The sequence below is a fragment of the Hypoxylon fragiforme genome (genome assembly GCF_022984875.1).
Source record: "Hypoxylon fragiforme strain CBS 206.31 chromosome Unknown GGS25scaffold_5, whole genome shotgun sequence".
NCBI lineage: Eukaryota > Fungi > Ascomycota > Sordariomycetes > Xylariales > Hypoxylaceae > Hypoxylon > Hypoxylon fragiforme.
In genome coordinates this window covers 2,178,444-2,203,419 of record NW_026054760.1, presented here as the reverse complement: position 1 = coordinate 2,203,419, position 24,976 = coordinate 2,178,444, and the positions used below count along the sequence as shown (strand labels likewise).

The following is a 24,976-nucleotide window of genomic DNA, read 5'->3' as shown; positions in this document are numbered from 1 at the left end:
ATATGGAATGACCTGCATAGTATATATATACTTGGAATTAATTAGGGGAATATTCGGCATACAGTAAATCGTCGGATAATAACATGAAAGCTATGAATGCAGCAGCGGCACAATACATATTTCTAGAGCTTAACTACATGTACATGTAACTATGTAGTAGTGGTATAATTCCGCCGTCAATGGTTATGTCATTTATTCTCCCAAGCAGCTAGCTAATCCTGGTTTCTTGCTAGCGTATTATGTTATGTACTGTAGTGTATTTACTAAGTGTATTATAGGTAGCTTGAGTCCGTGCACAAAGTTGCATTGAATGCATGGGGATCGGTACAGTACATCAATGATCATACATCGTATGTACCTCACCTAGGTACTACCTACATATGTAGTAGTGTATGGACATACATGGCCTTAACGGATGATACCAAAAAGGGTTCAAGACATGCAATTGAAGTATCACCCTCTTGACAGGCTCTTGTGGATCAGCCACTTTGCCTCAACTTTCCATTTTTCTTCCTTCTAATTTCCTCGTGGAAAGAAGTAACTATCATGTTGATGCAATTGCACTTTTTGAAATGATAATGGAGCTTGCCTTGTAACATAACAAAACCCCCCAGATTTTACAGTTTATTAACTAGTTGTTCTTGTATAATGTGAGTCAATTTCTAGTTTCTGTGTTAGTTAAATGTTTGGTGTTTTATTTCATTCATTCAATCTTCATTTTTACTAAGTCACTCACTCATTCCAAAACATTGAACATTCAATGTTGATGCACGCACTGTTTTGCCCCTATACTACGGTCTAACTTACCTATCACTTATACCTGGCATGCGATTCCTACCTACCTGTACCCAGTAGTTACTGTCTGTCTGTACTACTATACCTTTTTAACTGTTGATGATAATAATAACATTTGAGCCTCGGAACACACATGCAATACTATCACATTACCATCGCAAACCACGAAAACTAACCAGGCCCCAACTTTTACAGTACCGTTTTCTATTGTATATCACAGGCTGTTCCATTTCGATGCTTGTCTAATTTACGATCATTGTACCCGGAGATGGATACCCCAAGTGCGACGTGGCATCCGGCCAAGATGCCAGATTTCAGTGGTCAAAATCAAACTTTAGAACTCGACTCAACGCCAAACCAACCAGCGCCACCCGTCGATACACAAACTGCAGAGCATTTCATGGAAGAGGATAGATCTGATCTAATAGAAGCAGGGGCCAAAACCCAACCTACAACAGACGGCGCGTTTTTAGACCAATTCAATAGTAATCATGACGCCGAAGATGCCGCGTGGGATCTCTCGGGCCCATCACCCGCGTCAGCTCCGCAAGACGACGATGCGCCCATACCCAATCACGAACACAACTTTGCCCAACCGGACCCTGTTCCAACGAGTAACGCATCCAAACATTCAAGCACAATCTCCTTTGCACGTACTGTGTCTCACGAGCCCAGCTTCGGCGACGACGATGATAGCGAGTGGAACCTGCAGCGAACGGAGACGGACCCATTCAAGTTTATGCCACCAAACGAGAGGACAAACTCATTTCCTGTTGTGCCACAAATGGATAATGCGACCGAGGACCCCGTAGATTATCCGTCGCCTTCAACGCAAGCTCAAGATATCGTGCATGATGTGGGGAACGAAAATGCGCATACCGAGTCGGTCGCGCAAATAGACATTTCTGCGGACGGATTTCTCGAAGAGAATCAAGCTGTCGACGAAGCTGCAGAAGACGAAAGTTCTGCCCAGCAATATCTTGGTGGGGATATTGTGGGTGCCGGTGAAACAGACGAGGAAACTCGATTTGAAGAAGGCTTGCCTTTGATTCCGCAGAATGACCAAAATGAGCTAGAGAACCATCATGAACCCCGGGCTTTGGACCTTGGAGATGCCTTTGCGCAGGACGCCGCTCCTGAAGAGGGAGATGACTTCTTCAGCCAAATTACCAATGGAGGTTTCCAACTAGAAGGCGCTAATCTTCCAGATCGCACTTTACAAAGGAAGTCTACGAGTATGGCGATGGGTGACATTGGCCTGGCACCAGAAGCGAGTAATGTAGATTCGGAACTGTCAACTCCCATAGAGGGCCCTGCGTCAAATATATCAGAGGCTGCAGATGCGCATACGCAGGATACTATCAACGGCGATTCTACGACCGAAGAGAAGGAAACCAAAAAAGAAGAGACGGATGCTCAACCAAAGGCGGTTGACATTGATGCAAAGTGGGCAGCTGCTTTTGACGACGACGAGGATTTCCTACTGGATTCAACAGCGGAGTCTAAAGAACTTGACCCAGCCGATATTTTTGGGAGTGACGATGAAGGCTTCCTGGACGAAACATTGGAAGAGTTACCAGCAGTGCCTGCAACGGTAACGTCTCAGCCTAACATACCTGCGCAACCACTGTCAGCAAGTCTGAATGGACGTTATGCTCCTAATAGCCTTCCCGGTTCAGCGCTCCCAAGTCCAAATCCATACGCACCCGCTCCAGTCGTTTCGCAAATGCAGCCATCGCCACATCCTTCTTATGTCCACCCATCTACAGCCCCCCCTCCGGTAATGGGAGGATATGGAGCGCCTCCGCCTCCACCAAGCATGCCTAAGGCACAGAGCTTCGCTGATAAATCCAAGGGTGGCTATACGTCGCCATACGATCTCCCAATGGAGGTAGTGAAACCGAAGAAACGAATTAGCATGCAGCAACTTCCGCGAGCAAACGTGACAACTTTGGCGCCGCCAGTGGCTCCCCCAAGGAGCGCGAGTATGTATTCTCAACCGCCACCTTCCGGTGGTTCAACTACCAGTCTTTCACCTCCAAGTTCCAGCCATTCAAATCAACACCCGCAGGTACCAAACCAAAAGTCAACTCCGCAGCTAAAATCAAAGCCAGGTTTTTTCGAAGATTTGCCCATGACCTCGAAACCCCGACTTGCGTCCCGGAACAGTAGCCACGGTAGCCTTCCCTCGCCATCACAGCATAGCCCATACGGACAGCTTCAGAGTCCTCCGCCCCGATCTCCCCTGGTTTCGGCCTCCATGCCCCCTCCTCCCCAGCAGCCACCCGTTGGCGCGTCGTTGGTCGGACCCGAGCGCGCCAGTCCTTACGCCTCCCTACAATCTAGCTCTTTGGCCAAACCAAACACCCCTCCCGTTTCGAATGCCAGATATTCTCCTGCGCCACCTCATTTGCCAGTAGCAAATGGAGGAATGCCGCCTCCAGCTGCTGCTGCTAGTCGGTATTCTCCCGCTCCGCCTAATTCTCGTTCATCTAGTGGTGGATACGCTGTTGCTCCACCTCCGGTGCTTGCGCATCAACCGCGAACCTCTAGCCCACTTGCTCATTCCCATTTTGAAGCTTCACGTGACAAGGCGGTTCCGGGCTCGGTAAACGGGGATGGCATTTCGCTAAACCGAAGTAGCTCCTCTCAACATGAGCCCCGTATTACCAGAGTGCCGTCACTACCGCCAACGAAAGAGGTCGAAGAGGAACAATCCACATTACGATCCCCTCCCACGGCTCCCAAAGCTTCAACGGAATCAAAATATAATCCGATGCAAGCTACACAGACCCCACCACCTCTTGCATCTCCAGCATATAACGCAATTTCTCCGCCTAAACGATCGGCTTCTAACTATGTTCCAATGACTCCCGCGTCCATACCGCATAAGGAGGTGAACTTTGTTCCACCACCTCGCTCTCAGACTCAATCCCCCGGGGCGCTCTATGGCAACAGAGCTAGTGAAAGACAAACAGAGCCAGTGCCTCGACCATCCTCAGTACAAGGCGCAACTGCGCCTCGCGATGTACAAAATGCGGCATACCAGCCTGTCGTTAGAGCTCGGGGCATGTCCCAGCATCTGAATCTCGTACCCCCTACAGATGGCCGAGAGTTGGATCCCCTGCGAAGGTGGCGTGGCGCTCCAGTGATTACTTGGGGTGTAGGAGGTGTTCTTGTGACCTCATTCCCAACTGATGTCCCTCGATATGGCATAAGCCAGGCGCTACCAATGATCGTGCGAAGCCCAGGCGAGGTGAAGGTAAGGCATGTCAAGGATATACAACCACTTGAGGAACGTTTAGCCAAATTCCCGGGACCCTTGAAGGGCAAATCAAAGAAAAAAGAAACATTGGCTTGGCTGACAACTGGAATCGATGCTCTCGAAAGTAGCCTTCCGAACGTCTCGTTTCAGCAAGTTATTTCTCACGAAGACAAGCGAGCTATTGAGCGAGCATTATTGTGGAAGGTTTTAAGAGTTTTTGTTGAGCATGATGGCCTGCTTGAAGGAAATCCTACAGTGGAAAAAGCGGTCCGTGAGGTTATTTCTCCCGGCCTTAGCACTGACAACCCAGAACCTCCGTCGGCAATCTCTACCGGGGCTGATCTCACTGGAGTCCCTTCAACAGGAACGGGAATACGGGCGGACGCTATTGATTCCCCGGCTATCGAGCAAATTCGCCACTATCTACTGTCTGGCGACCGAGAAAAGGCTGTCTGGGCTGCCGTTGATAAGAGACTTTGGGGCCATGCTATGCTTATATCGAGCAAGATGCAGAATCAGGAGTTATACAAGCAGGTTGCGCAGGAATTTATTAAAAAGGAGGTGAACCATCCGGGACATGGAAATCAACCCCTCGCTGCCCTCTATGGTGTTCTTTCTGGAAACTTCGAGGAGTCGGTGGATGAGCTCGTGCCGGTTCATGCTCGCGCAGGTCTCCAGCTTATTTCCACTTCAGCTCCTACTAGCGCTTCACAGGATGCCTTAGCAGGACTTGACAAATGGCGCGAGACGCTAGGAATGGTATTGAGCAACAGGAGCTTTGGCGATGCCCAAGCCTTGAGATCTCTTGGAAATCTGCTCTCTGGATACGGAAGAGCAGAAGCGGCTCACATTTGCTATATCTTTGCTAAGAATTGTGCCATTTTTGGTGGGCTCGACGATCCTAACGCCAACTTTGTCCTGGTTGGTGCTGATCACCGCCGCCAAGCCGACCAATGCGCCAAGGAAACGGAGGCTCTTCAATTAAGCGAGGTGTACGAGTACGGGCTATCCCTTGCTGGAGGGCTAAACGTTGCTCAGAGTTGCCCCCATTTGGCTGCGTACAAGCTGCAACATGCTATGACTCTTGCTGAGTATGGCTTCAGGGACAAGGCGTTGCACTATTGCGAGGGCATCTATAACGCTATAACTTCCCAGACGAAGAAGTCGCCATATTACAACTCTGTTCTGGAGTCGTCGGTGGATGATCTTATGAGGAGGTTGAAACAGGCCCCGAAGGAAGAATCGTCTTCGTGGATCCCAAAGCCTAGGATGGACCAGGTCTCTACTAATATGTGGAGTCGCTTTAATAAATTCGTCGCCGGTGATGACGACGAGAATTCCGGCAATGGAGCGCAGGGTGATGCTGGTGCTGAGTCTGGGCCCTTTTCTCGTCTTGCCCCCGGAACACCATCCATTAGTCGGTCTCCTTCCGTCTCAAATTTCGAGCCGTATGGAAATGGCGGCCTCTCACCTCCCACCCCCGCTACTAAAACAGCTTCCCGCTACGCGCCAATGACATCCCAAGCCTCGGGCAACCCTTATGATCCTGCCCACAATTCCGCTCCTAGGTCTTCTATGGAAAGAACATCGGGCGAGATGACGCGAAGCTCCTATGATCTACCAAGGCGAGGGTCTGACATGCAGCCTATGTTTGGGGGCCCTTACACGCCCGAATCAAATCCCGCTCCGAAGTCCAACTATCAGCCCGCGGCCCCAGTGGCTTCCCAAACTTCGTCGTACATGCCTACTTCCCAAGGATCGGATTCAGCGTCGCAACCCTCAGGCATGGGAATTTCGTTCCCCGGGTATAATCCTTATGGTGCCGCGCAGTTCTCTCCGGTATCTCAACCGCAAGCCTCGCCCAAAGTAGAGGTTACCCCGGAGGTTTCCGTAAATGAGACGAGTTCGACACAGGGTTATCAGCCAGCATCATATGGATATGAGCCACCTTCGATGACCTCTTTCCAGCCGGATACGACAGAGCCGGAAAGCTTTTCTGGCGGATACGAACCACCATCATACCAACCATCCAGCTTTGAGCCGCCTTCGTACGAGCCAGGCCCTTCTGAGGAAGCGGGTGAGTCCCAGACGGAGTCGCAGCCTAAGAAGAAGAGTTTCCTCGACGATGACGAAGATGACATTCCTGGGTTGAATGCGGGGGGAAAGAGCAAAGCAGAGAAGGACCGCGAGAACGAGGAGATGGTCCGTAGGGTGGCCGAGGAGGAAGGTGAGTAACGTGTGATGAATCTTGGTACCAACATGGAGCTAACATAAATACTAGCGAAACGCGCTGCGGAAGCAAAGAGCAAGAAAAGTTGGGGGTTCGGAGGCTGGTTTGGCGGTGGTGGCAAGAAGGAGTCGGCCGACCTATCCAATGCCAACAAGCCTATTAAGGCTAAGCTTGGTGAAGCCAGTAGCTTCGTATATGACCCCGAGCTTAAGCGTTGGGTCAACAAGAAACCGGGAGCAGAGAATACTCCAGCCAAAACGGCAACTCCGCCTCCTCCGCGATCCGCGTCCCGTAACGGCACCCCACCACCACCGGGCAATACGTCGGCTCCTCCTAGAGGGTTGAGTGTACCGCCAGCTAATCGTGCGCAACTTACGCCTTCGCCTACTCTGCTAAGCAAGGCCGCTTCGCACGAAAACTTGTCGGTACCTGGTGGGGTTATGATGGCGCGATCTGTGTCGAGCCAGAGCATTAGCAGTGCTCCAGGCGGACCTCCGAGCGCGCCGCCAAGTAGACCGACTACGAGCCTTAGTAACGCTAGTAGCATCGATGATCTACTCGGGGCAGCGGGCCCGCGGAAAGGTGGCAAGAAGCCCCGAAAATCGGGGCGATATGTGGATGTTATGGCTAAGTGAAGGAAAGACAAACGAGCGGTTACGGATGTTTCACGGCATGTGATAAAGTCAAGTGAAAGTGAGAAACATGGATAACGAAGCGGATTGTAAGAAACAACCTAAAAGACATTATGGAATAGCAATGGCGCTGGCGCGGGCATGGACATGAGATCCCTCTGTCATGGACGCTCGAAATATGCGCCGATGGTGTGGTGTTTTGTTGTATAATAGATCTAGCAATTTTGTAATAAATGGACGGGGCACTTTTGGGAGGTCAGGCCTGCCTGTCTCTTGCGGCTTCATGTTTTTTTGTTTACTTTCACTATATACATGTTCTATTTGGTATTTATGGGTTGGTGTTGTGATGAAATTTTTAAGACTTTGGATATAATCTTCTACATGCATACATGTCTAGAATCTGGTACTTACATGTAGTACTTAGAAAGATAATACATACCTACCTGTATATATGACATCATGAAAATACATGGAATTTCAAATATTGGCTTCGTTCTTGCATGAGCGATGACGCACACCCCCTTCCTACTGCTGGGTACTGGGTTTAACAACTTGAAACAAACAGCTGGGAATAAAGTACTGGTGGTGGGCTTCTCTTCTGCAGCCCTCCGTACCTTTTAATACATCCTTTCCAGCCTTCTTTGGAAGAACTTACAGTCTTGTCCCGATAAAAGGTAGACAAATATATGTGACAAGCACAGCAATAATGGCGGCAACACCACCGACAAACATCCGCCTCCACCATCCCGGAAACCGCCCGAACACAGCCAAGCACACCGCCCCCAACGACGATGGCCGGGACCCCGTGGCGTACGAGGCCGCGGTGTATCAGCGCGGGCTGCGGTATCAGCGGCCTCCCTTCACCTTCAAGGCGCTCGAGTGGGAAGGGCTGGCGGCAGAGCGCATGTCAGCTGACGCAAGGGGCTACGTGCTCGGATGTGCGGGGACGGGGGAGACGGCGCGGAAGAACCGGGACGCGTTCGCGAGGTGGTCGATTGTGCCTCGGCGGTTGGGTCTGGGCAAAATAGGGGAAGGAGGGGAAGGGCAAGAGGTGTTTCCAAAATTATCGGTCGATGTGCTGGGAAAATCACTGCGATACCCGATTGCGTGTGCGCCGGTCGGCGTCCAGAAGATCATGAACCCGGATGGGGAGGTGGCGGCGGCGAGGGCGGCGGCGAGGGAACGGGTGCCGTTTATCATGAGCACGGCGAGTAGCACGAGTATCGAGGAGGTGGCGCTTGCTAGTGATGCTGCGGCTGCTGAGAGGGGAGGGGAGAAGCCGGAGCGCTGGTTTCAGCTGTACTGGCCTCGGCGCAAGCACGATGATATCACGATCTCGCTCCTGGACCGCGCGAAGAAGACAGGCTTCTCGGTGCTGGTTGTCACGCTGGATACGTATACCCTTGGCTGGCGGCCTAGCGATATGGATAATGGGTAAGTGCTTTGCTTCCTTCCACCTTCTATATCTATTATGTCTCCTCTTCACCCTTGTACCCCATTTACCCCTTACTACCTAACTACCTACCTATCTTGTATCGTATCCACTAATCATAATCACTACCACCACCACCAAAAGCTACAACCCCTTCCTCCGCTCCGACCAAGTCGGCATCGCCATCGGGCTCTCGGACCCGGTGTTCCGCGCGCACTTCAAGAGCACCCACGACGGGCGTGAGGTCGAGGCGGACCTGAGCGCCGCCGCCGCCGAATGGACGCGCATCATCTTCCCGGGCACCGGCCACACGCTCGACGACGTGCGCTTCCTGCGGTCGCACTGGCCCGGCCCCATCGTGCTCAAGGGCATCCAGAGCGCCGAAGACGCCCGGCTGATCGCCGAGTCCCGCCTCGTCGACGGCATCGTCGTCAGCAACCACGGCGGTCGCCAGGCCGACGGCGGCGTGAGCTCACTTGGTGTGCTGCCGCGGATCGTCGACGCTGTTGCCCAAGCGAGCCAACCAACGACAACACCACCACCAAAAAGACTAGCCGTGCTCTTCGACTCAGGTATCCGCACCGGCGCCGACATCGCCAAGGCCCTCGCTCTCGGCGCAGACCTCTGTCTCGTCGGCCGTCCTTACGTCTACGGCCTCGTGCTCGGCGGCGAGGACGGCGTCGCCCATGTCCTCAGGAGCCTGCTCGGCGACCTCGAGCTCACCCTGCATCTCTCCGGCATAGAGTCCGTGGCGCTGATGCACTTGGATTGTGGGGAGTGGCTGGTGAAGGAGGACGAGTTGTTCTAGTATTGTTGTACCTTGCCCAGGTGAGGAGCAGGAGCGGGAGCGGGAACAGGAACAGGAACGAAAGGAGTTGTGGTATTGCGTGCGCTCTGTGCTTTGTTTGTTTTCTCTCTTTCTCTTTGGATCTTTTCAATTGAGGATGGATATGGTAACGATGTCGTGCGTGGCATTATGATATCATGATAAGCATTCATTCAATTTTTTATCGTTTAAGGAGAGACCTATAACTAGTTGTCAAAGATGACTCTTGTATTGCTCTTTGGCCAATTCATCTACCTAGACTGCCTAGTACTCTCTACTCAGGGCACGACAAGATCCGTAAGTATTCGTTGGGTAGATATCAATACAATACAAAATGTGAATAATCAAGTGTCCTCTTCATGGAAACTACAGATCTGAGTACCTAATAGTAGTAGTAGTAGTAGTAGTACATAGACGACTACCTAGGACCTAGGTAGGTAGGTAGGTAGGTACCAAATAAGTATGTTCGTACACTTTGACTAATCAAACTTCCTTCATTACACTTCCACCTCCTCCTCCGCCTCCACCTCTACCTCCACATCTTCCTCTTCCCATTCGAATATCCCGCCTATATAAGCTACAACTCTCCGACGTAGCGAAGGGGGGTGGGGGGGGGATATTGGCTGGTACCATGAAAGCCCTTCTTTCATTTGCACCACCAAACAGAACCATGCCCAAAATGTCCCGTATGCCTTATCTTCCGCGCCACAAGAAGGCTGGAGTGAAGTGATGGTGGTATATACATATCTTGACCCATTAGTTAAAATAGTACGGGGCTATCAATTCCTTTTCCCTAGTGAAAAAAAAAAATAAAAGTCCTCTTGTAGCTGCATAGAGCTGCATAGAGGGCAGGGTCCATTCATCATAGAGCTCAAATTTGAGCCAACATAAGAAAGTTGCCGCTGGTCGCCGGCCCGGTGAATTGATTCGGATTGTCTAGCCTTTGTTAAGACTGAATTTTTTTGATATTAAAGGGGTTGTGTTAGGTCCAATCAGGAACTTATATAGATCATGCTCCCATGATTCTTCGTTTGTATGAACATCTCTCCTTTTTGAAGCATTGTTACGAGTTGCCCGTAGCACCCGTTCGCTGGTGATTGCCACATTTTCTTCGCTTGGAGGGGAGTAAAATGGTGTAGACATTATATATCATACGGGTTGCATAGATGGAAAGTTTGAGCCTTCGAACAGTCTCTACTTCCCATCCTCTAAAATGCTTGCCGTTCTTCATTCCTCTGTTGCTGCAGCTGGTGCTTCAGCTGGTGCTTCAGCTGGTGCTTCAGCGGATGCTTCAGCGGATGCTTCTGCGGGTGCTTCGGCTGGTGCTTCAGCCGGTGGCTCCTCGGGTATCGGACTTTTTCTTGCTTCTTCTCCTTCGCCAGTGCTAGAGGTTGCAACAGAGCCGCCCTTCAGCCGCCGCCGCCTAGCCCTCCTCTCCTCTGCCGCCGATTTCCTTAAACTATCCCGTTGCTCAGGGTGACCGTCGTCTGCCCCGTCGCCGCCCCGCATATCCTGCAACAACATTGCAGCTCTCTGAGCCAGACCGTCCTCTCCATCCCCTGAGGGAGCTTCGGTGGGCGATATAATATCGGGGCTGAGAGGGTTAACGTCGGACTCCGTCGTGCCATTGGCACCATCGGTAGGATTGTTGGCTTCAGCCTCCGGTGCTTCACTGAGGTCAGGTATCTTTTGGCCTGAGGCGATGCGAACTTGGTGACGATCCTTGAGACGCGCACGTCTCCTTCGGTCTCGTTGGTCTCTTGTTTGCGGCGCCGCGGCGCGCAGTTTCTCCAGGAGAGAATCCATTGCACCCGCAGAGGCCGGTGATGGTGGGCCACCTTCCGTAGCCCCTGTGACCCTCAACTGAGCATGCTTGCGTTTCATATTGGCTTCATTTCTCCGCCGCGTCTCTTCGTATTTGATATTCTTGTCTCTGCTCTTCTTCCACTCCTGCAGGAACGAAGCTAGCTTGGCGAAAAAGTCACGGCGAGCATTATCATCCTTAGGATCTTCGCCGTAGAAGACCATGATGTCGTCATACGTGCGGATCATCTCCTCTAGGTATAACGCCATCTGTTCTGCCTTTCGACGTGCATCTTTCATGCATCGCTGAACAATTTGTGAGACACGGTCCTGAGGATGGAACTTCTTAGGATCGCTGAGGTTGCCGCTGTCCAGTGACCTCTGTACATTCTTGATGTTGTCTATGTATCTCTTAGCGTCGGCCTGCAGTTGTTCGACGTTGATCTTTTGCGCCGCGATGACGGTTTGGATATCGTCCGAGAAGCCTTCCCATTCAGGGTATTGATTGCGGACGATACGTTCAACCAAATCTGCGAGCGTCGATTCGTTTTTATCATCCTTCACCATTCCTAACCGGGCAAGTGAGCTTAGCTTGAAACCTCGTGCCTGCTTGTTCGCATCGTTCATATAATTTCCAATGTCAAGAATTAAGCCGAGAACGTTCATTAGAGACACGGAGTCGCGCAAAGCCTCCGATATTGTTACAACTTGACGGATCTTCTCGTTGATCTCGTCATAGTCGCTTTCGTAGCTCCTTGTTAAGGACAGTGCCCGCATCCTACTCTTCCAGTAGTGATGAAGCTCAAATGCAGTGAAAAGGTAAAGTTGATCCTGTCGAGTGAGTTCAGATGGATCCTGCTCGCGATTCTCCTGATTCGCTTCGGGTCCAGTCCAGTCTTTGCTGTAAGGGGCCATATTTTTCGCTATGTTATCCGGAATGTTACATAGATCGTCCTTCTGGAGGAACTCCATCACCACAGGGTTATCGAGCACCTCCTTATCGCATTGGATGATCGACTGTACAACCTTTTCAACAGAAAACTGGGAGAATTTGGCAAAAGCAATTTCTGGATCAAAGTCAGTATATTGGTGGCTTCGAGCGTCATTCTTGATTTGTGCTTACCATAAGCTTTCCGAAGATCGCTAGAGATGATCTGCTTTTTGTCGTCCTTCTTAGAGGCACCAACTCCAAGCTTCTTGATCTCCTTAGCCAAGAACAACTTCTCAACCTCGTCGAGAATACCCTTCCTACTGAGCTCGGCATATTTCTCTTCTCTTTCCTCCGCAGAAGGAGCATGCGCTGCCCAGTGACTTGTTTCTGGAGTGTCGACCTTGTCCCAATGGAGAGCCTTGAGCTTCTTCTTCGGCCTAACAACAGGAAGACCGATGGTAGAAGTTGGGGCAAAGCTGTTTTGTGCAGATAAGAAGTGACCGGACATGGCACCAGGCATTGGCGGAGGTGGGGGGGGCATTCCAGCTCCGGGCATGCCGGGCATAGGTGGTGGCGGCGGCGGCGGTGGTGGCCCGCCTGCTGCAGAAGTTGGCGAAAGCATCCCTGGCATAGGAGGAGGAGGCGGCGGTGGCGGTGGCGGAGCACCTGGAAGTTGACCGGGCATGGGAGGAGGAGGCGGGGGCGGAGGTGGTGGTGCTCCGGGAAGATGACCGGGCATCGGGGGTGGAGGGGGCGGAGGCGGGGGCGGGGGCGGAGGCGCACCCGTATCGCTGACTTGAATCTTAGGCGGCTCGATTTCACCTGGAGTGATGGGCGACTGCGACTCGAGACTTGGGTGTGACGGACCGGTGGTCGCGCCCTCGGCCTCTGAGTCGCTAAGTTCGTCCTTCTTGCCCTTTGCGTGGATCTCATTAAGGAAGCTGGCAGCATGTTTGGGGTCCATGACGGGTCTCCTAATCTCAACGACTCTGGGCTTCTCGTACACAATATCATCTTCGCCCTCGGTGGCACCGTCATCGGCGCTGGAGTTAAGAGGCTTTCGCGATAATCTCGTATGACGATTGACAGTCCCAAGCACACCAGTATCCACGCCCGACGGCAAGATTTCTGCATCCTCTGACCCACCTGCGTAGCCTTCCATTTCCTCGCGAAGCGCACGTAGGCGGTCTGAAGGTCCAATTGTTTCACCCCATACTCTGCCCTCAAGTTTGTACTGAGTCTTCTGTCGTTCGAGTTGCATCGCTAGTCGGTCCATAAGTCTTTCACGATCCAAAATACCTTTCATGTGAGCAGGGTTCTCCTCGGCGATCTTGCTTCCAGTGCCGGTCTTGACAGCCTGCGAGGCAGCAACGTCTTGGGCATCCCTGAGCATGAGATACAATTCTCTTGTTTCGAGTTCATATCGTTGCGCCTCCTTTGCACGCACTGTCTGCATATTATCGATTTCAGCTTTCAAACCGTCTGCCTGGCGCTTCTGAGCTTCGATGAAGCGAGCCTGTTCATCTAGTTGTCTCTGAAGCTTAGCAACGAGACCATCAGCGCCCAACTCTAATTGTGCCTTCATCTCATCCCGCTCTGCCATAGCAGCATCGGCGATCTGTCGGGTCTCCAAGGCCTCATCTAAAGCCTGGCGGGCCTCGGAATCGGTGTGCAGCTTATCCAAGAGGTTTTGAACTGTGAAGTTCAAGCTTTGCTTGAGGTCCATGTTCGGCAGGCGCCGATCCATGGCCACATAGCTAAGCATCGAATCAACAAGCTGGAACATGCGCAACCGCTCCTCTCCATCGTTATCTCGGATTAGGAGTAGGTGTTGTAGCGCGGATATAAAATAGTCATGCGTCTTTGAGCCTTGTAGTCGGTGCTGAATAGCCTCAACGATCTGAGCTGGATCGTTCAGGTCCTTAACCTCGCCCTCGATGCTGTCTTTTATGCTGCTATTCTCCCGCTCAAGCATGTCCTCGTAGTCAATAGCTTCGTTTGACCGGAACCGCTCGACCTGCTTGTCGATCAAGTCATATTGGAACGCCTCCATCTTGGTAAGGATCCGCTTGATCCCACAAGCGCCGAACTGCGCCCTGATATGCATCCGTAGCTGAAGGTCATTCTCTGGCGCATCAATGATCGAGTTGACGAGGATGAGCGTTGCAACCGCATATTCCATTAAGAGGTTTTCCATGCCGATACCGCCGCTACGGACTTCGTCGCTGGCACCGACGAGACTGCCCATCTTTCCTCGACCATCCGCAGTCACTTCGACAAGTCGCATCCAGGAATCAAATCGGCCATTCTCATTCTGCTGGGTCTTCACCACGTCCATGGCCTGGATCACCTTCAAGTGTCCCTCGCCCCCATCCCAATGACACAAGAAAGACAGGACATCGCTGACAAGTTTTCGGGTCGTGAGCCTCGGCGAGATGAGTGACGTAACGAGGGCCACGATGACCTGCTGGTGGGCGAGCGCGTCATCGGCACCATACTTATTGTTCAGTAGAGCCTTAAGACATTTCAAAATATCATATTCCTTATCGAGATTTTTGTCCGTCGTTTTGACGTCAGGAGTCGAAGGGCCTGAGGCGCTCTTCCGGTTCATCTTCAACAAAACGTTGGTGAGGGCCACCTGCCCTTGGCATTCGATGAAGCGCTTCACCCAGCCGATCTGTTGAGTGCGAAGGTTGACCTCGAGGCTGCCGAGACCCTTCAAATCCAAGGTATTGTCCATCACTTTTCGGACGTACCACTCAGGGGAACCTTCCTCGTCGGAGGATGCAGCGATGTCGACATTCGGATACTGCCCTGCCCGAGCCGTTAACCTCCTCTTTTGCTCCCCTTGTAGCTCCGTCAGTCGGTCCTGATAAATGAGGGTCCATTTTTTCGCTGATGGGTAGGCCTGCATTTGCCGCCGTGCTTGTTCGGGTAGGTTGTGCCATCCACGTTTCTTCATCAGCTCGAAGAACATCTGCTCTGTTATTCTATCGTCATCGGGTCTAGTAAGTGAGACATCCCCGCCAGCCGGTGGTTGAGGTCCTGCGTTCCCTGGAGACTTTGTTAAGCGATGCGAATCTCTACTTGAAGGGTGCGATGCAATGGAACTCTGGGAAGTTGCACTAGGGAGTGCTAATTTGGATGAGCGTTTGGTTGTGAGATAGTCAAGGGGTGCTCCTTTACCTGAAAAAATGCTGGACTGGTCGCTCTGTCTGGACGTTCTATTGAAGCCGGATTGGCCATAACCGGGTAAAGAATCCCACCTTTCATTAAAGCCAGCATTGGTCATTGAAGAGGATGTACTTGCCCGAGGCGTCGAAACACCACCGGTGGAAGGGCCCCATTGATGGAATTGCGTCTGGCGGCCGGTAGACGCCATCGTAATATTCGGGCCAGGGTGTGGACGCAGACTCGAGCTGGATAGGTGAGACCCAGTCATAGCGTTAAGTGTGTTCGCATCAAAGCTGGGGGGATACTGGTGCGGTAGAGGCTCCCGGCGCGCAGGCGTCTGCTCGGTTCGGGGAAGATATTCGACGGGTACTGGGCTTCGCCGGTCTGCATAAGTGGTATCATATGGAATTACGGTCATGTTACCAGTAGCATTGTAAAAGCTAGCGTCGGGGGAGCTCGGTCTATCGATCGATATTATTGACGATTCCCTAGTATGCCGAGAAGCACGCGATAGCGAGTCATGATCCGAGGCGACATATCGTCCTTCATCGCTGCCAGTGTGTCTCTTTTCGTTCTTGTGTTTGCTCCTAGAGAAGAAGCCCTTACCACCAGAAGACATGGCTTTATTTGGCGGAGAGGGCGCGCTGAGACGCTGGCGCCCCAATTGCTCTCCAAATAACGGGTTTATTTATCTGGTACTCGAGCGTTTCGGTTTGGCGATTAAAAAAAAAGAGGTGGGAAAGAGGGGAAGAATTAAAAGTTATGGGGGATGTTGGGTTCCTGAAGTCAGTGTATGGAATTCTCGAGAAGTCGAATGAATTGCATCATGTTCTCTAGCAAGGAATATCGGCTTCGCAACGAATGTACAGGTTGAAGTAGAAGAATTATGATGGAGCGAATACCTGTGCAAGTTGGTAATGGTTGTTAGCATTTTGTATGGTAACGAAACAGTAAAGGCATGATAAGCATGACGAGGCAAGGCAAAACAAGGGTAGGTATCCTAATTTTCCAGGTTTTTCAGGCGAAATTTTACTATTCTTAGGTATTTATGTACCTAATAGGTAGTCCGCCTAGGTAGGTAGGTATGTAGTGAAAGGAGAAAGAAGGAATTGGACTTGGAGTTGGGAAGACAAGAATGCGCAGCAAAGGAAGAAGGACGAGGGAGCAAATATAAATGATGGTTAATAAAAATACATACATAGAACTGAATACACGCGAGGCTACATGAAGTACAAGAATTCTAACATGAGCGGCTTCTTCTGCAGGTTGTTGAAGATTTCAATGTTGAATTTAATTTGACTATGGTGGGTGGGTTGGCCGGTAGGCAGGTAGTAGGTTTAGAGGTTTAGAGAAGGGGTAAGGTAGGAGACGAACCTCCAAGGTTGGTTATAGTCAAGTAAGTTATCGGGATGTGATAACATTATGTTGCTCAAAGGGAGGTTCTGCCGTCTGATGAGACGCAAGGTTCCATTTGCCGATTGTGCCATGTCGCTCTAGGTACCTTTTACAGCACCGGCCACCAATGCTGGGTAGGATTAAGCTTACAGGGTACATGTCTAGGTACGGATTACCAATTAACAGCATTGGATAGTGTAAGTACATAGCATGTTTAAAATGTTCAATGCTACACCAAGTAAACACCCCCTCTCAATTTCTCTCAATTTGCGATAAGTCCGTATTATGGATTTGTCTTAAAGCGGGAAGCTAAGCATTTTAGTGCGCAAAGTTCAGGCAGGTATGTATGTATATACCAAGGTAATGAATGAATCCAAATTCGATGAAGGCAAGTTCTACCAATCAAGAGTCTAGAAGCCCATTACGCAAACGTGGCTACTATAATTATTTCGCCTGGTTACTTTGTGGTGAGTGACCAGTAGCCAGTAATTAATCGAATGTCAGGAATAAGATTAATACAACGTGTATTTTTAACAAACGCTTCTGTTATGTGCATGTGTGTGGGAATGCTTTTCCCCCTAATGCCCCTAACGTGTGAACATGTGAACTCCAGTCTGTTGAATTGCACATGTGTGTTGTGTGTGACAAGATCTAGTCCCTTATGGTAGCCCAATAAGACATCTGTGCCAAAATCAAAAATCAAGATTGACTATTCCGAATTTAGAAATTAAGAACAGTGCTACGAGTACGTGAAAAGAGTGGATCATACTTAGAAAAGTCTATGGATAAGTAAATATCTCTATATACATATGTAGCTTATATAAAAAGTACATAAGCTACCATACTATTTTGTATGGTAGACTAAGTACTGGCTTTATCCCTTTTTACTACATACTTAATAGCTTGCATGTACGATGCATTTATGATTTAAACGTGACTTTTATTATTAATAAGCGTAAAAGGCACTAAGCTACCTGTTACACATACTTCTTAGCCACATAAAGATCCCCTAGCCACATATCCCTTAGCCACATCTACCACATTTCGTATTAATCTAAGGTCTAGCGTCTTATGTTGAATAACGTTCTGAAACATATAGCTACATATATGCAACCAAATTCAATTGAAAGCGCATTCAATTACAAATTGATTGATATAGGTCTCGAATTGAGGCGATACGTGGTTGTAAAGTTAATCAACTAAATAGGTGGCAGGCCGGACGGCACGTGATCACCCCTAGAGCCATACTAAGAGCCCTTGGAACCACGCTAGGAGCCCTTGGACTCTTGGAGCCGCACTGAGCCGGCTGGAGGTCACGCTAAGGTGTATCACGTGACGGCACACGATATACCTATCTACCTGAATAACCATTGAACCAGATATCGTACCGTGATGCAACCCATACTAATTAATTCAGAATTAAATACGCTTTCGAATGAATTAGGTTATATAATTATAGCTATATATTTGCTATATATTTCAGAAAGATATTTATGTGAAATGTTTTAGAAGCTCATATAACCACGTCACATGACTGGGTCACATGACCTTACGGGTCTGTGCACTTCCTTCAACAGTAATATTATCAAGAAAATATTATTCAATTATCCAGTATGACCAGCTAAAGTACCGATATACATGCCTTTCTTTCTTAAAAAGTGGGACTGCATACTAAAATCAGACTAGCTCAATCATTATTTTCATTTTGGCACAGCTGTCTTATTGGGCCACCGTACCCTCCAGGCTCCAAGTACCAGGTAACTATGTTGTTATTTCATTACTTTAAGAGTTCAAATGTTGACATGCATCAATGATAATTATACATATGTACATAGGCATGTGCATACATCGAATTATGTACCACTCATGGAACATAGAATGGTGGGTGCAGGTAATTCTGAAACTTGAAGTGGAACATAGTTAAAACCCCTGGAAGATCCAGCACAACCTACGATGGCGATAATGATGCGATTGATTTTGCCTTTATCCCCAGACTTCGAGGTCATAGACACACGAGCGAATCAAAACTTGGCATCTTAGAATCCACGAGAAGCAATGCGATGGGTAGCAATGGGCAGACAAACACTATTGCAGGCATTTGGATGAATGGGAGAACCATATGTACGACAGTCTTTAGCTGATGAAGATCTTTAGCCGATGCGTAAAAAAGGAGGTTACATATGAATTCAATTCAGCTATGTACTTTTCCACGCTTCGGCATTATTTTAATACTATGTATGGCCAGTTCGAGGCAACGATCACACGCGATCTAGCGCTACCTTCACACATTATTCAAAGATTGTTAATAACTTCCTATAGCATTACTTAGGAAACACCAAGTAAAATGCTTGAAATTCAATGTTATGTATGTGAGGTTTTTATTTTGATAATTGTTCATATTATTGTACAATCTTTAAAGTTCATACATCAACATTGAATCTAGAATTTGTAGTACAATATTACATACATAAAAGTGATGGGTTCAATATCATATATGAGATAATGCAGTATGTACATACATACGTGTACATGTAAGGCCCCGAGAAGAGCATGCGGGTAGATGCATAGTACATATGCACCTAAGGAAATCTGGACTTAATTCATGAGCGCTCGTTATGTAAGCTACCTAGTACCACTGAGAGCACTTACTACACCAGGGTCAACGTTGTAACTGCGCATACGTAACCATTTTCATCTTCGGTTTTCTCATCATAATCGTTTTTGCCTAATAAAAAAAACAACAAGGATAAAGGACAAGGCGGATGTAGAAGTTCTACACGGCACCAAAGCCTTGTCATTTCCTCAGTCTTGTCATTTGTCGTTGGTCGTTCGTATGTCGCGTGAGAACCTCGTCAATGCAGACTTGATATCATTTTAATTCGTTTTCGCCAACCGCCTCGCTTACGCTTCATCTTCCACCTTGGCAATCGACAATCGAGCATCGTACACACATAAACCTTCAGAAGTGGCCGGGCGACTCAACGATAATTATTCCATCTGAAAAAATAGGGCTACATATACCCTATCAAGTTCGGTGTTATAGCATGCTGTTCAGGAAAGGGGCATCTGTATCGTATCACTAACACGATGGCCGCCACTTTTGCTGTTGTCAAGGTATATTTGCAGAGCAGACACTAGATGTGCGCTTTTCAACATCAGAATTCTAACCATTCTAGACACTCATAATACCCGCCGTCATATCCCTTCTGCTTTTCTTAATATCGACCTACGTTCTCGTTCCATTATGGCAGCATTATCGAATTCGATACAGCCACTACCTCCCCCTCGACAGAATATCGGACCACACATCATCTATACGTACCAGGGTCCAAGATGCGATAGCAAGATGGATGATACCGTCGAGATGGCGCTTCGGCTTGCGCGATCGCATGGCTATGGGAGATGACGACGCCTCCGACTTAGGCTTTAGTTCCGAGGAGGGTGAGGAATTAGACGATGTAGATGATGATCGTCGACACGCGCTTTCATTGGATAATCATATTCTCGGTCACACGGATAGTATGAGGAGGTTAAGCCGAGAGTAAGTCATGAATAATTTATGAAGGGATCCTCTCCCAAGTACCGGAAGGGTCTACCTTGCGGTGCAACGCTAACTATGTGGCCTAGTTTGGAGGAAGGGTTCCGAGATGATAGTGATGAAGAAGGTGAGGGCGCACGTCAGGTTAGGAGATAGTATACCTCTCGTATGTTAACTCTGTTCATCAATCCCACGGGTTTGGGGTAATAAATTAGTGCATTGGACATCCATGGATGGTGAAATATTGTATAACTACCTACGGGGGAGTTCAAAGGCTTGCTACAACATCCGGCCATGGCATCTCTGTTATAAAGCAAGCACAGCACAAAATGATTTTGTAAGCCACTTTGAAAAGCTTGGAGTTTGGAGCTGGTGGTTCCCACAAGGTGTTTTCTTCCTGGGCCTCCATTCATGGCGTTTACGATCCTTCCACTTTGCTTGGGACCCATTGTCTGGTTCAGACATGTTGGCTCGACAGACAGCCCAAATGCCAAAACGCTAAGATGCTGGAAATACTACAGCACAGTTCACCTCGCAGATTGTATACTAAGTACCTAACACTGGTCAACACTCTGAATGTTATTATTTAAGGTACGAAATTAGAATGTTTGATGTTATCTAGCGCCAGCTTGAATATGGTGGTTGAACAGCCCGGTTTAGCTATTTCCTGAAATATACAGCACATACTGAACCTTCAAGTGAACACTCCCCTTTTTTTAGATTTGATTTTTGCTGAAACTGAGGCAAATAATCTATCGCTTCCCCTGAACTAAAAAGCATTTTTATTTATAGAACGGCATCTAGATTTACGGATCCGTCAATTTTAGACCATTTTGGGGGGGGTGATTGTTCCTAGCCAACGACGCCCAACGTGCGTAGGTAGGTACCTACTCTCACCAAAATAGTCAACCCCCAAAGTAAAACAGCTGCTTTGGGATACACATGTGCATATATAAGCACTTGAACTTAAACTTGTAATCTACTGTACATGAATAACATCATGTGAGCTGAATTCACAAATTTACTCCCAAGAAATAAAATATATCATTCCCGTTACTCTGCGGGTTGCGAATCAAATCCATCCGATAACTCGGGACCCCAACTTTTCTTTCGGAGGTTGGCGCGGGAGATGGAATTTCGAAAAAGGGGAGATCTTCAGTCCCGCATGCGGTATCATGCGGTATCATGCAAAACGATGCGGAATGATCCAAAGTTTACTAGGTGATGTGCTCCAATTACCCGCGTCTAACTCGAGCTGCATAAGATCTTAAGATGTCTGGTGTAGAAGACAACCTCCAGTGGGTAAAGTGCCAGGGAATCTAACAATCTAACATGCCTATCCAGTGCAGAGCAGTGCAGAGCAGTACAGACTGTCTTGGTTGCACGTGGCCAACATCGCATTCCAAGCTTTATCTTGCATCCCGGCAACCATCACGGATCCGGACAAGCTAGAAAAGGGTAAGGTGATGCACACGAAGTGCTTATCTCCCTTGGTAACCTTTCCTGCGATACTATGTAATATCCACATGACGATGTCGTGAAGGGTGGTGGAGCTGACTTGAGCACGCACATTTGCACTCACACTCTAACTCACTCACTCACTCACGCATGCATATGGAGGAGAAGAATCCATCAAGTGACCAACCAATCTATACCTACCTAGGTATGCATGTTATATTGATCCTTATATACATGGACATGGACTAAGATATGTTGGGTATGATGGAAGTTATGTTAGATACCTACTTTGTATTTAGTGTGTAAGTCACCCTCTTGCTCTTGATCAAGATTCCCTATTAGTCTTTCCCCCAGTCTTCTTAACCTGAACCTTCAAAAGACAAAAATACCAAAGAGTCTGGTACCTACACAATAATTATTGTATTAAACAAACCTTGGCTACCTAACCTACCGACCCAGGAGGGAATCCGAGCTCAGGGGATTATCGTGTTAATAACGACAAAAAAAGACAAAGGAAATCAAAATAGCAACAAAATCATAACCAAACAACAAACAGATAGATCAGATCCACAGGCCAGCAGTTGATTTGAGCAAAAGCCGTGTTTTAACGGCGAATGAGGCTGCCTCTAGACATATGTCGAGCGACTTAAAAAAACAAGACCATCAGCCAATAGCCTTTTGGCCGCGACCGTATCTGAATCATTTTGATCATTTTGATCACATCATGAGGACATGATATAGCTTTCTTTTCCATACACCTAATCCCTACCTACCTTACTTGTCTTGTTGACTCCTCCTTTTCTTTCTTTTTTCTCTTCCATAATCGTCTGTGGAACTATTAACTCCATACCTACCAACCTACCTATACTGCCTACATCCACTGAGTGTCCACCACTGCACAGGACAACACCTAGTATCTAGGTAGTATCCAAGGTTAGTAGGCATTCCCACATTTCGACCACCCGGCAGTCTGTCAGGGTCAACCCAAGTTGGGAACGGCAAATAATAATGTATAAAGGTGCGAAAACATTGTGACGAGCAAACAAATATTAGATCAGCCGTTCTCTTGAAGAAAAAAGAGAACAGAGGACAGAGAACAGAGAACAAAGAAAAAAAAACAAGAGAATTCTTTAATTTTCTTGAATTATATTTTTATTCCCTTCCAGGTTTGATTGGATCGGATTCCCCAAGCAAAAGCCGAAACAGGCTACCTAACATCTGCCTACATACCTGACTGCGCATGTGTGTGTGTGTGTCCAGTGTATGTAGCAGGTACATATGCTGTACTGTGAATTTACAGTTTGCAGCTCCATTGGCAACTTCTACTTCACTGTACCTCTTAACAATTCATGTTATCGCCCATTCAACCCCAGAAACCCGCACAGGCACCTTCCCCTTGGTAACAGGTGCCTGAGATCAAGGCAGGCACGCACGCAGGCGTCTACACAGTCAACTTGAAACTGTAGCCTTCAAAGCCTTGCCTTTGGTCTCTTTTCTACTTCCTTCTCACTCTACCCTAGGTACTTAGGCTATTGAATCAATTCAACTTTACCTACTTACCTTTATCCTCTCTCTCTTCTATACCTTTCTCTCCTCAATTACCTAACACCGAAAACATGAAGGTACCCAAGGTCAGCCTAAAGCTTCTCAAGAAGCTTTTGTTAAGAAAGGCCAACTCATCTCCCGAATCAACAACTATACCACAAGAAGAAGAGCTTTCACCCAAGAATAAGAACAAGAGCCCGCCGCCACCGCCTCTAGAAGAATGTCCCATTTGCCACGATCCTGTTGGCCTTACCAATCCCGAGGGTATTGTTGAGGCCTGGACAAGTCTACACTGTGGCCATAAGTTTGGCACGCACTGCATCCAGACATGGCTCCAGGAGTCCATCAATCGAGACCCGACCACGAGTCCCAGCTGCCCCATATGTCGCTCCACCGCCAAGCACCCCTGCGGACATCTCATCAGTCCTCCACCCTCTTTCCCCACCATACACCTAAACTGGCAATACCCGCGTGCCCCTCCTCAACCTCCTCGGCACCATCAGATACGCCGTCGGCTCACCCGTCGCCCAGGTCACCCACTACGTCCTCCACCGCAGGAGCCCGAAGTACGCCGTGCGCCGGTCGTAGGCGAATGTCGGGCATGCGTAGATAATGCTGAGTTTGATGCACGGATGCGTCGGATCGCTGAGCAGCGCACGCACCATCAACAGCGGCGCGGCACAGGAGAGTCATCAATGACCACAGGCAGCCGGTCTGCAGCCGCGGCTGTTGCTATTAAGAATATTATTCCGAGCCTTAAGCGATCTACGAATAGCCGCACCACCATCGTGCACGTTGGTGTTGAGCCTAGAAGCGACGACGAAGATAGGGGACTAGATATAGATCTGGAAGAAACGGGTAGACGTCGCGGCCGTCATCATCTCCATATTCCTCCTCATCGCCACAATCGTGGGAGCATGCTCTACGCGATGCCTAGACGTCCCACACCACCACCGGGATATAGCAGCAGACGGCTGAGCATCTAGACGGAGTGAGAGAAGAGAAGAGAAGGGCTGCGCTAATTATATATAGCGTGCGACATGGCGTTCGGTCATTGCGGACTACGAATCACGGCTTTATTTTTATGGTTTTAGAGGAGATGGATGGGTGGACGGATGGACAGACGGATAACCTAGAGCAAGGCAAAGGACAAGGACAAGGTTAACGGAATATGAGTATGGATGATATTCTCTATATAATCCGTTGCTGCGGAAGCTCCTTGGCGTATACATGAGATAGATATACTCGAGGATCACTACTGGCTAGGCTTAGCTAAACTACACGAGCGAGAGACCCCTTTGCGAATTGGCCGAGGAGTTGTTGCGTTTGTTCACGTCAGGGGGTCATTTAGCTATGGATGGGCTGTATGGAGTTACTGGTTCATGTAAGACACTGATGTAGCTAGGATACATGAGAATCTTCTCGGTTGGCGGCTACGTAGCTTAATTTTTTTTTCCTCCTGCGATCATATAATTGATTGATTTGCGGATGAATTGAATTTCGTCTAGTCATTGATGAGGGGATGCATATTTTGCTATCTTACCTATATAGCAAGGTTCATGGATGGTGGACTCAATCATCTACTCTCTCATGTTATATATATATATATATATATACATATATATGTGTGTGTGTGTGCATACCTATAACTTCTCAAATGTCCATCGTCAATAATATTGATAATATCTGCCCCTTATTACCACCTGCTCGTATCAGGAGTTATCAAGAGGACTATCTTATTGATAGCTTCAATCTGTTGCTGCATGTGATGGCGGGGTAGTTGTTATTCAGGCTTCGTAGTCTGGGTTTGCTTAATGGTATAGTGGGGTGATAAGAGGGGTGATCAGGTGGGCAGGTGCTCTAGTTCTAGCGGTTCCCCTTGAGGGATAATGCTGGATGGGGCAACAAGGGGGTCTGGTAACACCCCGCAATCAATATGTAGCCCGGGAGGT

The 24,976-nt window shown here is 48.7% G+C and overlaps 5 protein-coding genes across 5 annotated transcripts; 4 read left to right on the top strand and 1 right to left on the bottom strand.

Annotated features, from left to right (window-relative positions):
• Positions 1–814: 814 nt before the first annotated feature.
• GGS25DRAFT_285969 (Sec23-binding domain of Sec16-domain-containing protein) lies at positions 815–6,979 on the top strand. The gene is made up of 2 exons (XM_049257513.1): positions 815–6,287; positions 6,342–6,979. Exons 1-2 carry the CDS (start codon positions 1,064–1,066, stop codon positions 6,923–6,925), a joined length of 5,808 nt encoding a protein of 1,935 aa, XP_049116790.1. The 5' UTR covers positions 815–1,063; the 3' UTR covers positions 6,926–6,979.
• Positions 6,980–7,351: 372 nt separating this feature from the next.
• GGS25DRAFT_491103 (putative FMN dependent dehydrogenase) lies at positions 7,352–9,666 on the top strand. The gene is made up of 2 exons (XM_049261057.1): positions 7,352–8,356; positions 8,499–9,666. Exons 1-2 carry the CDS (start codon positions 7,629–7,631, stop codon positions 9,160–9,162), a joined length of 1,392 nt encoding a protein of 463 aa, XP_049116789.1. The 5' UTR covers positions 7,352–7,628; the 3' UTR covers positions 9,163–9,666.
• A 741-nt stretch (positions 9,667–10,407) lies between these two features.
• Positions 10,408–15,707, bottom strand: GGS25DRAFT_521817 (uncharacterized protein; the record flags this gene model as incomplete). The annotated part of the gene is made up of 2 exons (XM_049264117.1): positions 10,408–12,050; positions 12,107–15,707. 2 exons carry the CDS (start codon positions 15,705–15,707, stop codon positions 10,408–10,410), a joined length of 5,244 nt encoding a protein of 1,747 aa, XP_049116788.1.
• A 3,412-nt stretch (positions 15,708–19,119) lies between these two features.
• GGS25DRAFT_491092 (uncharacterized protein) lies at positions 19,120–20,714 on the top strand. Its single transcript, XM_049261056.1, has 3 exons — positions 19,120–19,597; positions 19,660–20,024; positions 20,111–20,714. Exons 1-3 carry the CDS (start codon positions 19,571–19,573, stop codon positions 20,175–20,177), a joined length of 459 nt encoding a protein of 152 aa, XP_049116787.1. The 5' UTR covers positions 19,120–19,570; the 3' UTR covers positions 20,178–20,714.
• Positions 20,715–23,016: 2,302 nt separating this feature from the next.
• On the top strand, positions 23,017–24,606 carry GGS25DRAFT_285799 (uncharacterized protein). Its single transcript, XM_049257512.1, has one exon. The coding sequence runs from the start codon at positions 23,096–23,098 to the stop codon at positions 24,008–24,010; it is 915 nt and encodes a 304-aa protein (XP_049116786.1). The 5' UTR covers positions 23,017–23,095; the 3' UTR covers positions 24,011–24,606.
• The last annotated feature ends 370 nt before the right edge of the window (positions 24,607–24,976 follow it).